At 48.2% G+C, this 15,499-nt stretch overlaps 1 protein-coding gene across 3 annotated transcripts in view; it reads right to left on the reverse strand.

The window, feature by feature from the left end:
- Nucleotides 1-15,499, reverse strand: part of Vdr (vitamin D receptor) — a 57,726-nt gene that overhangs the window by 19,628 nt on the left and 22,599 nt on the right. For 2 of the 3 annotated variants that reach the window (XM_075960506.1, XM_075960507.1), the window contains exons 2-4: nucleotides 14,982-15,057; nucleotides 11,533-11,775; nucleotides 2,259-2,389 (exon numbers count right to left, since the gene is read on the reverse strand). In XM_075960506.1, coding sequence (XP_075816621.1) covers nucleotides 2,259-2,389; nucleotides 11,533-11,775; nucleotides 14,982-15,057 — 450 coding nt within the window. The remainder of the gene's footprint in view (nucleotides 1-2,258; nucleotides 2,390-11,532; nucleotides 11,776-14,981; nucleotides 15,058-15,499) is intronic. The other variant, XM_075960508.1, reaches the window with a different exon arrangement.

The raw sequence follows: 15,499 nt of genomic DNA on the forward strand, positions 1-15,499 counted from the left end.
AGGCTAAGCTTACTGGTCTCTATAGATTGATGAAGATCTAGAAGAAGTACGTGGAGAGCTGATATTCACTTAACACGTTTACTGAGTGCCGCCTATGGCCCAGGTGCCGTGCAAATGTAAGGAAACTGGGGAGGAAAGATTTATCACTATGGAAACATTGACGTTATCACACAGGGTGGTTCTGTGCAGGACAGATGTAGTGCAATGTAAGAACTCAACTCTGTAGTCAAGACCTTGAAGCAGAGCGTTGAGGCCAGCCTGGGCTTGCAAAGCAAGACCCTACATCAAAAACAACAAGAATAAGAAACAAACTTCAAATATGAACCGCCCAGGACTTGAGGACAGAGGAAAGGACTCTTTAGAGGGACAAAGCTCTCATCAGTCTATTTATTCCTTTGGGCTCCAGGCAGAGCGTGGGGATGGAATAAGCACTGACTCACTGGGAGTACCTATGGGGTTTCCCTCTATGGAGCCCGTAGGCCAGACCTAGGGCAGAATAGATGCAGATAGTATGCTAAGTCTGAGGCATAACAGGTTCATTCTCTTTGACTTTTTTTAGCTGCTAAAAAAAGTAATATTCACATGCTTAGGGGTCGTTGTGAGAATTTAGGAAGAAAACACAGATTCTCTGTGCAGAATTTGGCACCAGGAGGTTGTCAACAGACACTGGTTCCTGCCTTTGTCACCTTTCCATAAGCCTCCCCTCCCCGGCTTTCCTATGAAGGCCAGCTCCCTGCTCCGACTAGAAGGAAGACTGAGTAGTTCCTAGTCTCTTCCTAGTAGTCTGAAAATAGTGAGATACTTGATTGTCTCTGAGAGGTGAGGCGAGGCCACTGGGGACAAAAGCCACTGCAGGTGTCAGCTCTGGAGGATTCTAAGGCAGGAACTTAAGCCTGGACATGCAAAGCTGGGTGACCCAAGACAGGAATTGCATCTCTTGGGACCAAGTTTCCCTCCAGAGCAGTGAGAGGTGGTGGCTGCTCCCCCTTTCCATTTCTCAGCTCTGCATAGTTTCCCGCTGGGAGAAGCAGGATGAGAGCAAGACAAGGTTTGTGAGAATCCACAGAGGACCAAGATGAGACCCAAAGCTGCTTTGGAGGAGACCAGCTCCTGGATGGATAGATATTGCGCCATCGTGTGATATCATGTATGGGGGCGATCTTAATTCAGCACCTCATTGAGGGCTGGTGCGCTCCATGTGGGGCTCCTGTGGGTTCTAGAATGGGATCTGAGCTGAGTCGTAGCCCCAGATCACCAACCATCTTGCTTTTGGATTTCAACCCCGATGTTTTGTCCTTTCTGGGTCTGAGAGGGTCTCTAAGTGTAAGCAATTGTGTCTTATTGAATCCCAGCAATGGAACTCACAGCCGTTCTTGGATGGCAGAAACCTTAGGATCCTAAGGAACCTTAACAAAGAGGCTTCGTGTTCCACAGAGGCAGGGCACTCCTGTGTGCTCACAGAACAGGCCCCATTAAGAATGTCTGAGAACACCTCGCCAGCCTTGGGCCTCCGCGTCTCACTCTCCAGTACAAACACAGGAGGCGGGGTGGGGCGGCGACTAGGTTGCACCGTGGCATGCCCAGACCTGTACATTCCTGTGGTGTGAGCAGCAACCAAGTCTGGAAACTTCTTCCAGGGCTGCCCGTGTTGGATGGAAGCTGGGATCAGGATCGAGGAGCTTTGGTGAAGGCCCTAGAAGGAGGCCAAGGTGACTCTCTGCCTCTGCTTTGACCACCAGTGTATTTTATGTCCCTCGTGAAAGACCCTTGCTTCCCGAGACCTCCTGTTCTAGAACGTGTGTCCATTCCTGACTTGTCTTCCTGGTTCCTCTCCTTTGCCCCTTTCCTCACATTCCCATAGCCCAGGCTTCCCAGGGTGACTGTAGGCCCTCAGCTTGGCAAGACAAGGGCTCTGTTCTAGAGCCAGGGTTTGGGCTCTGGGTGTAAATGCTGGCGGCACTGTGTGAAGGGAGCGGGTGGGGGGGGCCTTCTGTGAGGACCCAGTGCCCACGCTCCAGCCCAGGAGGCCCAGATGAGCCCTTCCCAGCATCTGCTGAATTATATGGGTTCCTTCTTTAAGCACACCCCCTTGATATACTCCAAACTGCAGCCTCAACAGCGTTGCTTCACTCACACCCTCGTCCCTGGCTCAGGATCTGGAAGAAGCAGACCTCGGTGGAGGAACCTGCATGACAGTGACCGCAGCCATTGTGTGACGGCAGCTTAGCCCTCACTCCCACCTGTCCCCGGTCACTCACATTCCTTCATCATGCCAATGTCCACACAGCGTTTGAGCCGGCAGGCCTGGCAGTGGCGGCGGTTGTCCTTGGTGATTCGGCAGTCTCCATTGAAGGGACAGGTGAACAGGGCCTTCCTCTTCATGCTCCGCCTGCCGAAAGAGCACAACTCTGCACTGAGTCACTGGCCTGGCTCCTTCGCGCTGCCTGAGAACAGCCTTTAGGGGCTGTCACTATGAAGACCTGGCCACAAGGCCCTCAGTTGCCAGTTTTCTATTCCCTTGGGCCACTCTCAGTGACCCTGAGCCCTGCCCTGAGCTAGGTATACCAACCAAAGGCTCGCAGTTCACATTCACTGAAACATGGGGGTTGAGACAATGACAATCTTCAGACAACCAGACTGACTCTGCCCAAGGATGGGGAAAAGACACCAGAGTGAGCTCCGCAGCCACCACAAACAGTCACAGACTGTTGGTGTGACTACCTCACTTAATAGATGGGGTCACCGAGGTTAAGAACCGTTCAGTAAGAAATTGAGGCTTCAGATCTGAGAGTCATAGGGAACCAAGGCTCAGCTTCCAGCTCCTTGGATGGCTTTCAATCCTAGAACTCAAAGTGTTCAATAAAGCTGAGCCCTCAACTAAATAGACCCAGACAGTTGGCCTTTGAGCATAGCTCAGTACCAGATGGGTCCAGGATGAAGGGCCATCTGTTGCCTCTGGACTTTGGCTCTGGTACCCTCCACTGATGACACCTCATACCCAAGGGGACAACAGCAGACCTAGGGCTGTAATGACAGTAGGCAGTGCCAGGCTGTTAGGGGCAGTGTGGCCCTAAGGTTAGGCCATCCTATCTGTCCTGTAAATCCTCAGAAAGAGATTGATTGGGTGGTGGACCAATCAATGCCCACCTCTGTGGAGACAAAGAGCTTTCAACTTTTGCCTTTATACCTCTACTGCAGGGACAGTCTTTTCTTAGGGGACAGAAAATACAAAAGCAGTTTGGGAGCCGGCAGGGTTACCCAGGAATGATGAGATCATCATTGCCACAGTGGTCTATTCTAGGCTGTGAGCCATGTGTCCCTCACTTTCTCCTTCCTCTCTTTCCCGTCATGGTTCTTGAGGCTTCACCTGTTACCACAAATGACCACGGCTCTCTAAACCTACTCGAAGACCGGATGCTTCTAATTCAGAGCAAATTCTCATTTCCTTTTTGTTCACAACCAGGCATTTTGTCCCAGGTCTTAGTGGGGACGCTTCCTTTTCCACCCACTGTCTTGTCTAGCTTAGGAGTCCTTGCTGTGAATCCACCATCTATCTGTACCTTGGGTACCCAAAAGGTCTCCTACATGTGCCCTTCACTGTGACACGGTAAAGCCTCAGCCAGTCTCTGGCAGGGCAGAGAGCTTCCCAGACACCAGGTGGAGTAGCCAGAGCCCTTTAGAGGCCTGCCTGTACTCCCTCAGGCTCTAGAGTCTTGCCTATGACCTGTGACTGAGGGACTGTCTTAGTTTCTTTCCTGTCACTGTGAGGGAATACTGTCAGCAGCACAAAAGCAACGCCAGAAAGAAAGGGTTTATTTATTTCAGCTTGCAGTTCCAGCTTACGGTTCATCAGAACAGGGAGTTACAGCGGCAGGAGCTGAAAGAACAGGTTACACCGCCTCGATCCCTGAGTGTCGACACAGTTTACAAAATGCAAGAAGTGGCCTATAAATGTATAAGGCTTTTAAATTATAGTTATTATTTTAAAGTATGATACCCAGCTCTTCCTGAGTTTCTCTAAATACAGAACTGGGGAGAAAGGAATGGTGTCTGAGAAGACAAAATTTGGACTTTATGCTCTAGGAGCGGCAGAAAACTCACTAGCTGGTCACTGGCTGGCTCATTCTCAGAACCGGAACCGATGTGGAGCTGGATGTTTGCTGGACCCCAGCCTGTGTTAGCTGAGGGGCCAATTTATTCTCTGTCCTGTTGCCTTCTAAGGGTACCTCCACATGTGACTGTCATCTAGCGTCTGCCCACAAGGAGTCGGGGCAGCCAGCCCGCCAGCCCTGGCCACGTGCTTTGTTCTGAAGACCCACACCCTCCCCTGCCTTCCTCCCAAAGCTAATTGCCTAGGCACTAGTTTGGTTTTGAGAAACAAGAGCCTTCCCGTTCCACGGGAGCCCAGTGTCTCTCTCTGCTGCTTCGGAGTCTGAACCCTGTCATTCTCGGCTGGCTGGCAATTATACCCTAGTTCAGGAAGGGGAATGGGGTGGTGCAACTCGGCTAAATAAAGAGGCAGTTTCTAGAAAGCCAGGGGTTATAGAGGACATTGAGCAGTTCTCATGCCAGAGACCAATTCATCAAAACATGGAAAAACAAGGAGTTCACAAAAGCTTCAAGTGCCAGGGGCTAGGGCCTCAGGCTGGCACGTGGGTGGCTTCTGTCAGCAGCATGGTGTCAAGTGCCTTCTGAGTTTCATCTGTGACCGAGTCTTAGAGAACTCAGTGCCTGCGCAGGACACAGGGGCTGCATGGAGTCCTAGACGGGAGTGATCCGTGTGAGATCCGTGAGAGATCCGTGTGAGATCCGTGTGAGATCCGTGAGAGATCCGTGTGAGCTCCGTGTGAGATCCGTGTGAGATCCGTGTGAGATCTGTGTGAGATCCTTGTGAGATCAGGGACTCATTATCTAGACTGATTGTTTTGATCACTCCAGAGTATGATGTGTGTGTGTGCACGCGCATGTGTGTATATGTATGTACATGTGTGTGTGTGTTTGTGAGTGAGAGAGATTGCATTGTGTACCTTAAATATAGACCAGCTCTCCTTGTCAAATAGAGCCCAGTAAACTGGAGCAAAGGTGGCATGTTAATCTCACTGACATGGACGTTCTCAGAACTCTGAGGAAGGTTAACAGTGGTCCAGACTGCAGTGCTGCTTTCTGGAGGACATGGACCCTTAAATGCCTGCACTATCCATCTATCCTGTGGGTAGGTCGGGAGTGTGAAAACCAAGCCTGACGTCCATGACAGAGGGTAGGTTCATTATGTCAGTACTGCCACACGATCTATGACCCAGAAAGTAAGGGGGCAGTCAGAAAGGGGAATGGGCTCTTACAGATAAAGATACAGAATCACCATGGTAGTGTCATCCATCCACATGTGCACTCATGTGCATGCACATACACCAACATGTGAACACACACATATGGACACAGACTTTCATACACCAACATGTGAACACACACATATGGACACAGACTTTCACAAACCAACATGTGGACACACACATATGGACACAGACTTTCATACACCAACATGTGAACACACACATATGGACACAGACTTTCATACACCAACATGTGAACACACACATGTGGACACAGACTTTCATACACCAACATGTGAACACACACATATGGACACAGACTTTCACAAACCAACATGTGAACACACACATATGGACACAGACTTTCACAAACCAACATGTGAACACACACATATGGACACAGACTTTCACAAACCAACATGTGAACATACACATATGGACACAGACTTTCATACACCAACATGTGAACACACATATGTGGACACAGACTTTCACAAACCAACATGTGAACACACACATATGGACACAGACTTTCATACACCAACATGTGAACACACACATATGGACACAGACTTTCATACACGCACACAGAAGCGAGAAGGAGCTAGTGATATTAATTTCTGCCAGGAAGAAATGGGGCCTGAAAAAGTGGGTTGAACAGGAGACTTTGTTTGTTTTGTTTATATATTCTTTTGAACTATTTACTTTTTGGGTTATTTTTGTTATAGTTCTTTGAGGTTTTATTTTGTTGATTTTTTTTGAGTCAGGGTCTCATGTCGCCTTAACCTTGCTTTGTAGCTGAGGTGTGCCTTGAACTCCTGATCTTCCTGCCTCCATCTCCCGAGTGCTAAGGTGACAAGGGTGGGCCACCCCATTCAGAGATCTGGTTTTTTAGAAAATCAGATTTGTTATAATTTTAGAAGTATTTATCTAAAACAACTATCTAAAACCAAAAATTATGCACAGTCTTTGGCTAGGTTGGTCTATTAGGGTTCAAATATTAACACATATAACCTTGGTCAAGTTAGTTAACCTCCCATGCTTCAGTTTCCACATCTCAGAAGTGGAAGCAACAGGTGGAGTCATTGTTAGGATTAACTAAAGAAAGGGAAAGAGAACATAAGCAGGTGAAGGGAAAGAGAGAAGCTGCTAGGGAGGGACCACCAAAGGAGAGGGAAGGCTGTCAATTTCACCTGTTTCCAGGAGACCCTGATGTCCTGGAAGCTGGCATCAGGCCTCACACCCACTCTCCAAGTGCCCAGCATAGGGCTAAGCAGACAGCAAAGGCCAAAGCAGAGGTCAAAGTAGAGCCATAGCCTTGACAGTCACCACAGAGCAGTCCCAGGGTCTTTGATGTCTGGAAGGTTTTCCCAGGGTCTGTTGGCCCAGCATTCCTTTTCCATCTGATGTTTAGTTCTTTCTATCCTGAGACCCCCTCCTTTTTCCCCAGAGACCCGGCTAACACATATTCACACACATCCAAGTCAACACAGTAAAGACAGAGAGGAAACAGTTCTCTATCTTCAGAAGAGAGGCATTACAAGGGAGCAACATGAGCTTTATCACCAAGAGTCGCCCCTGCCAGCATTTCTCGTTTATCTCCAATACCCTTAGTACTTTTGAGGAATACATAATATCTTTATCCTACAAGTGGTTCCAGAAAGCACAGTGAAGTCCAATAGCTTGCTTACTGCCCTGTAGTTAATAAGTATGGCAGGGTAATATAATTAAGATCTATTGGATTCCAACATTCCTGGCGTTCTTACACTCAAAGCTCTTCATCATGAATCTATCACCTTTCATTTCAAAATAAAACAGCAAAGACATGCCTTCCCAGAACCCAGGAATAGAAGCAGAGGCCGTCTGAAGGTCTCCTCTGGGGTGAAAAAGGTTGGTCGTCCCTAGCTAGATGTGTTGGAAGTATGGAGTAACACCTGGTCACACAATCCTGCTGCGAGCGAATTCATGCAGATAGCTCAGATCAGAGCACCAGTTCTTAAAGACATACAAACCGCGACCAAAAGGAAATGGAAGCATCTTTTTATATCTTCGCAGCTGTCTTTCTTGACAGTCCTACTGCCCTTCCCTTCCATGTTCTGGCCTTTTCTCTCTAGCACATGACTCTTGGGCCATCTATCAACAACCACGCTGATGTTCTTCCTTCCACACTCTATGGCATGGTTAGGGACAGCTGCCCTGGACGAAGCTTTCTTCAGCAGCACTGACTATCGAGTAAGCCATCTCCTTGTGTCCATACAAGACCCATGAGTTCTTTCCACCCATATTTTCTATTCTTTGGCTTCCTTTAAGTACGTGGTGTTTGGATCAGCTGGACATTTCCCCATTTCTCTGCTTCCTTCACAGCGAATTCTTAGAAGAACTATAAACGTCAGACGCGAACTTCCTGAAAGCAGAACGTTTCTCTTGTTCCTGGACTCTTACTAGCCTGCTTTTCACCCCTGTGCGCTCGAAGACCCATAATTAACAAGGCCACTGAGGACCTTGGGGCTAGCAAGTGAAAACACAGTTCTCCATGTTGTTTTTTTCTGTCTTGGTACTGACAGCACTTGGCTTTACAGTGTGTTTATTTGATTACAGAATCAGGGTTCAATCTAGGGCCTCAGACAAGACATGCAAGCTCTCTACCACTGAGCTACACCCTCCAGTCCACAAGGCTTTAGTTAACAGGTATTAATATGGTAGGAGAAGGCAAAAGAGAGATAAACAACGAACTGTTTCTCAATCTAGTTTCCTGAACCTCTGTTAGATTTCCTTGTCAACCTTGATCTCTTCATCAGTGGGCCCCTGGGTCATTCTTCTCTGTCTTTACACCTTTCTTTTTAGATCAGACCTTAGATAGAGCCATTCATGATAAAAAAAATCCATCCACATTATCTATATGTCATCCGTGTTATGTATGTCCTATAAAGTATCTATATGTTTTCTCCTTCTGGCCCTTCTTACTAGGGCTCTGCTTGTTGATACATGGGCAAGTGGATTTGGACATTCACAAACTTAGCTTTGCAGGTCTTTAATCTACACCGTATATCATCTTTGGTGTTCATGTGCTTCAGAAGGGCAGGAAGCACATAGAACATGGAACAGACTACAGGAGGACCTGGCCAGCACTGGACTCTAACTCCTGACTCCAGAGCAACTAACCCATTTCAAACGTCAAAATCACCCTTGGACTTGACTCTTGGCCCCCCTGGGCTCCTCAAAACTACTATCTCTGCAGTTAGAAGCTAAACCACTAGTGGCTGAAGAGGACAACCAGTTCCTAGGCTTAGGGGGCATCCTGTGAGCCAAGACCAGGGCAAAGGTCTTCCTTGTAACTGCCATGATGGGGCAGGGGAAGCTTCTGAAGAGCTGCAACTTGGTCACATAATCTCTGTAGACCCAGTGAGACAGTGTCTGAGGAGGGGACAGTACTAGTCGCTGCTTAGCATGTAAACAGATGTGTGACTATCGACTGCTCAAGCAGCATCTGTACTGGATTGTACTGGAAAAATCCCAAAGGAAATTTAGGTGAGTCAAAGAAAGCAAAGAAGGTGGCGGGAGACCAAGGGGAGGAAAAAGGATGTAGATGCAGACGATTCTTGTTACTGCAGGACTCGTGATTTATCTCTGATCTCACCGCGAACACTGGAGTCCTGAATGCTATACTGTCTTCTGGGGGAATTCCAGGGTCAGGTTCCTGTGAACCTTGAATTGCAGCATTTTTCATCACTTTGACTCACGTATGCTTGTTCTTTAAAGTCCTCTTGTTTAAAATATAGTGTTGGTGCATTAGCATTGAGCCACCAACAACTGGCATTGCTCGTAGCGGGAACTGCGCTATTGCACACATTTAGCCTCTCCAGAAGGCACACCATGGCTTCTTGAATTTAACAGCACACAACATTCAGTACTAAACTTAAGAACCCTTTTAAGTAACAAAACCACCTATAACTATAACCCCCAAACCCCTCAACAACAGACAACCTAGAAGAAAGTCGGCAGACTGCTAAAGGAACACTGCCCACCATGGCTGGAGGTGTAGCTTAGCGGTAGAGCACTTGCCTAGCATGCCCTCCAAGTCGAAGATTCGGCACCACAGAGGGTCAGCAAAGATATAAAGACATTGTTGAGAGTGACAGCTGGAAGCAGAGGCAGCATGGGGTCCTTGCTTAGCCTTTTCTCAGCGTGTGCATCAGGATGACTCGGCTTGGCACAGCTCCGCATCATCCACAGAGGACAACCAAGGTAAACTTTAGCAGCTGGGGACAACTTTAAATACGGGACTTACACACAATGTGTTTCAACTCTATGAAAATGAATTCGTTTACAGATCAAGCATAAGCCAAGGAAAACCACAGTTGGTGTCTCTGGGAGCATCGACCACAAACACATCAGATTCGGATTCCGCAAGTGAGAAACCGACCTTCACTATCTCATGATCAATCAAGCAGCCATCTAAGGGCCCATTTTGCACAGCTGGGTCCCAGGGGGAAAGACAGATAGGGAGAGCAAGGTGATTTGCAGTATGGGCTCCATCACTGAACGAAACAGTTTCGAGAGCTGATGGAACATTGTGGTTACAGATGACCTTTAGTGAGAATACCAACTTTAGCATGTCCTGGCTTTACGTTCATTCAAATTTGTTGAGTGGGTGAGCAAAAGAAAACGCACCAGGAGGGGTATTGGGAGATGGCTACGGAAACTTCTACTAGGGCAGAATTCCACCAAGGGCATCAGCATTGGCCTGTGTGGCCAAAAAGTAATATGTCACACTGTACTCCATGCCTTCCAAATCTCTCTTTTGATACGTTGTCTCGTTAAATCTCAGATTAACACTGCACAGCATTGGGGTGAGATCTAGCTGACACTCAGGGATGCTCAGGATGAAGTGAGGCTGCAGAGTAAATTGAGGCCATGGACAATACTTCAGACCACGGACTTCTGAGCAGTTTTATGACAGGGCTGGGCCCCTTGTGCACCAAGACTCTCTTTATCTCCCTGAAGATGGCAGCCACACCTGCCCTGGCAGAAGAGTCCAGGCGGCACTTGGCACAAAGGATTTGAGATCTGGAAGGCCCATTCTCCGGCAGTATAGACCTCATGTAGCCATGGGGACTGATGGATGGGACTACAAGACTATAGCCAGGGACATTGTTGGTCTGGTTCATTAGGGAGCAGTTTGGTAATACACCAAGAGGGCAGCCTGTGCCAGGCCAAATAGGCAATTAGCACCAACAGAAACCCTAATGTCCAGAGATCAAAATTGCTCCAGGTCATGACAGAAAAGGGTCAGTGAGCCAGGGGCCTCTGAGATTGAGAAGTGTCCCACACCAGGGACCTGCCTACAGGTTCACTTATTCCCTAGGCCAAGTGAGCTTGCCACTTTCCACCACTTCGGACTGCCAAGCTGACCACATCGCCTGGTTCTGAACTCGATTTGCGGTTGTATTTCTGTTCTTTCGTCTACCACCTCCAGCCACTAGTTACCTCCAGGCTACTCTCTTTCCAGTATATGTCAAATGCTTATTTTTCAAACTTCCTGCTTCCCAGATCCTCTCTTCTCATGTACCCCTTTCTAATCCTCCATCTCTGATTTGGATACGATCATCCTTGGTCCCTCTCTGTGGTTCCCCTTCTGTCTGTGCCTGCAATCTTAGACTCACTGAAGAGAACTGGAGGAGACACTGGCCCTGAGTGACCTAACAGGATTGGTGCAACCCCCTGACAATGACTGGCCGGCTCCTGCTGATTCACCTGGGGAAAGCAGGCTATGGGTGAAGAACCAAGCACAGGATCAGGTTTGGTAACCCATTGAGGTGTTCAATCTCTTTTGTTCCATGTAAGCTTTTAGATCGGATGAAGAGGCAAGCAGAAAGACATGCTTCCCCAAAGATATGCCTAACTTTTAAATGAGGAAGCTGCAATCCCTAGCAAGGAGGAGGTTCCTGCTCAAGGGCAGACATGACACTCAGTTCAGCAGGTCAAGAGCTAGTGAAAAGAAAAATCCACCTCAGGAAAGCAGTTTCTGAGGGTCAGAGGACACAGGTGGAGTTGAGAGGGTGCAGGGAGAAAAAAAAACCTCATCAAGCCCCTATTGCTTGCAGGAATTGGGAGAGCTGCAACGTTCCACAGAAAGCATAGGGGTCTTCTTGAGGGAAAGGCTTGTTACTCTCTTTCCTGTCCTTCTGGAGAGGAGACTCACCTGAAGAAGCCTTTGCAGCCTTCACAGGTCATGGCATTGAAGTGGAAGCCCGTGGCTCGGTCTCCGCATACTCCACAGATCCGAGGTACATTCCGGTCAAAGTCACCTGGGTCAGGTAGAGAAGTGCTGGCTGCCATCGCCTCCATCCCTGTAGGAACAGCAGGCAGGTCACAGCCAGGGTGAGAGTCAGTGCCAGATAGGGTTGGCACCTGTAGCATAGCCACCGGCCTAGGAGAGCCCTTCCTGGAGACAGAACATAGAGGAAATTCCTTAGAGCCCTCGCTACATGACTGTCTTCACCAAGACAACACGAACAAGGCTTAGGTTCACACTACATTCAGATCCTACACCTTCCAGCTCCTTTGCAGGAGGCAGTGGGCCTCTCTGTACCTCACTTCCTCTTTAGAAGAGATGGTCTATTTTTGGGGGTGATCTGAACAAATGTGTGCACACATTCCCGGCACAGGCTCCAGTCCAGCTGACTTAAACAGGTCAGTGCTAGTGTCCAAGAAGAAAATGGGGGACACAATGGCATGCAAACCCATGCTCTTGCTACTCTAGAGCCTGGCCCTTGCAGCCATGTCTTCAGCGGTACCATGTCTATTTCTGTCCCTGACGCACTTTGTGTGATTTTGGATGTCCTTCTGAGTAAAGTGAGTCATAGGCAATCAGCTGATTTTGTTTTTGGAGATGGTTTTCATAAGTAGGCATTGTCATCTGGCCATGGATTTCACACCCGAGGAAAAGGGAGAGACAGGGAACAAAGTGTGGTGGCACTGGTACGCCTTTCTCCAGAAATGGCTGACCTTTCACTTCCATGAGGTAAATTCGGCCATGGGCTTTGCTTGCTGCCTCTAACTGTTGTCAGGCCCAGAGTTTACTCCAGGACACCTCAGGTCTCCCTAAAATGTTCTTGGACTCAATCTCCTCGTTCTTGTGAACCCTGCCAGAGCCTTTGCATGCCTGAGCGGCCTCTTTGACCCAAGACAAGTGGGTCGCCTGGGTCAGGAGGAAAACAGCAAAGAGACAGAGATGAGGGGTGTGCACCTGCTTCTGCCTCAGACTCAGGTACAGTGAGTGAGAGAGCTAGGTCTGGGCACATGGAACCTCAAAGCCCATTAATCAATTTTGGGGCGTGGGTTTCCAGATGGTTTCTCTGAGTAGCCTTGTCTACCCTGGAACTTGGTCCAGGCTGGCCTCGAACTCAGATTCATCTGCCTCTGCCTCTGCCTCAAGGACTGGGGTTAAAGGTATGCACCACCACCACCCAGAACGTTAGTTGGATTTTACTGTATCCCCACACCAGCCCCTCTAACGCTCACCTTGACAGTGTGGATGTGAAACTGCTTACAAGGGAAGCCTAAGGAAGCCCCAGCCTTGAGGAACTCTCACAGTCACTACTGGCAAATGGATGGCACAAATACTTTATCTTTTTAAATAGCTCATAAAGAGCTTCATGACAGAGGAAGAATGGGGAGCAGGTAAGCAAGGGCATGACATTGTCATCCCCCAAAGACAAGGATGTGTCCACTGCACAGATGGCTTCTCTTTGGCGCTCTATTCCAGGGAACTTTAATATAGTAATGGTGGCGTAACTGGTCTTCTTCCATTTGCAGGTAGTTTTAGACTTGTGAATTATGACACACACATATATAAATATAACATAATACACAATTTGATGAAAAAAACTTCTGAAGAGACAAAGCTGTTGGGGTACAGGATAATGTAGGATCACTGCTGTTTCTTTGAGTGGCAGGTATATATCTCATTTCTATTAAAATGTTTTATGTGCACATATATATATATGTTTTTTAAGGATTTTTGTTCATTTTTTGTTTTGTTTTTAATGTTTTTGTACTGGTTTTTGTTATTTTGTTTTTGCTTCCTTTTCAAGACAGGGTTTCTCTGTGTAGCTTTGACTATCCTGGAACTCACTCTGTAGAGCAAGGTGGCCTAAAACTCATAGGAATCCATATGCTTCTGTCTCCCAAGTGCTGGGATTAAAGGTGTGTGCCACTACCTCCTGTTTAAAAACTTTTTCTAAGTTTTTAAAATTACATTTACTCACTTATTTTGTGTGTCTCTGCATGGAGGTTATGTTTGGCGCACGTGCGCCATGATATTACTTGTGGAGGCCAATGGACAACTTGGGGGGTTGTCCTCTCTTCCCCCATGTGGGTTCCAGATACTGTATCTGATCACCAGGCTTGGCAGCTAGTGTCTTTACGTGCTAAGCCATCCCAACAGCTCCCGAAATACTTTTTAATCTCAAAACAATCAAAAATAAAGGGAAAGGAGCCCATGTCTGGTAACACTATCTCTACACAGATGGGTCCAACCTCTTGCCCACACACCACGTGTGGACAAAGATAGTTATAAATGTAGCTTAACACAAAAGTGTAAACTTACTTAAAATACAAAGTGTGGGTGTAGATGTCTAATTTTTTTATTTTTGTTTTGTTTTGATTTTTTTTGGTTTGTTTCCTAATTGTGTGGCTCTCAATCATGAACTTTGCAGCTAGTAATGTCATGTTGCAATGTCAAAAGGCTGAACACGCCTGTGGGATGGATCCTAAGTCCAAGGTGACTCCTATGAGTTTCTAGAACATAGCCCGCATCCAAGATGTGGGCATGGATCCCAGGGCCCAGTATCATGACGGGGTATTAGGAGAAGCTGTTTAGGATGCATCTGGCTTCACCCCAGGTCCTCAGAGACGCTGCTGCTCTGAGTCATCAGGTTGCTACAGAGCTGGGGTCAGTCAGGCTCCTAGCATCTTGTGGGTCTGCTGGGAAAAGAGAATTCTACTGAGAGATGGGGAAGAATACTAGTCAGTTCAGACCAGCAAGATGAGCCCAACATCACATGACCTCACTGAAGAGGCTGTGATGCAAGTCAGTTTGAGCCGTGGAGCCACAGCACAAAATAGTGCAGGAGAGACACTGCCTTCATGTCAGGGGTCTCCTGGCATGGGGCTGGGGGCCATTGCACCAGGCTGGACAGGAAGGCTAGATCTGGCTGCAAGAGACGCAGAGCGAATAGTATCCTCGCAGGAGAGCAGAGAGCACGCCCAGCTCCACTTGGGGTTTTTAGGTGCCACTAAAAAGCCAGCCAGCACCAGGATCCAGATGGAGAGAGGAGGCTCAGGACTCAAGGGCCTGGAAACAAAAAGTTCCAGGAGGCACTGACAGAGAACAAGGTGGGCAGAAGGAAGAAAGAGAAGGCAGGACACACGTCTGGGGAAGAGCAAGCTCGCTGGAGTACCTCACTGACCAGCACTAACTCCCACCCTACCCCACGCAGCAGAGTCTCAGTCACAGATTTTGCAGTTGTGAGCCTCACATGGGCAAAGGCAGGACAGCATTTGGGCCCTTCCTCTGCTGTTTTGCAATGGCCCCTGCTTGCCCCTCAAACCCAGAGAGCAGCTTGTGGAGTCTGAGGACACACCCACCTGAAGGAGCAGGGGTGAGCAGGGTCCAAGAATGCTCTCCTGGCAAGTCTCGCAGGTATGTCCGACCAGCAGAATTCTGAAGTGAACAAGGAGAGACATTTTATCTAGAGAGTCTTCGATCTCCTAGCCAATCCTTTAGGGAGCCCAATATGTCATATAAGATTTGCCAGGGGAATTAGGTCCTGAGACAAAACCAGGAAAGAAGTGACTTTGGGGGCATGAGGGCTGTTGCAGGCGCGGAGGATGAGGGAATGGGCAGCAGTCAGAATGGCTGTCTCTCAAGGCAGAGGGCCAGCATCCTCAACAGTGAGAAGTGAAGGTCACAGCTAGAACAGCTTCCTCCTGCAAGGCCCCTCTTCCTTGTGTCCCTTTGTCTGAGGGAGCCCTGGTTCTCTGCTGACCTCCCTCCAGATTTGGGGCATACTCTGGGAAGTGGAACACAAGGCAGCGAAAAATGTGGTTCAGAGCTGTAGGGGACCGCAGCCTGGGGCCCTGGCCTCTCAGGTGCCATCATGGGC

This window comes from Microtus pennsylvanicus, chromosome 2, assembly GCF_037038515.1.
Source record: "Microtus pennsylvanicus isolate mMicPen1 chromosome 2, mMicPen1.hap1, whole genome shotgun sequence".
NCBI lineage: Eukaryota > Metazoa > Chordata > Mammalia > Rodentia > Cricetidae > Microtus > Microtus pennsylvanicus.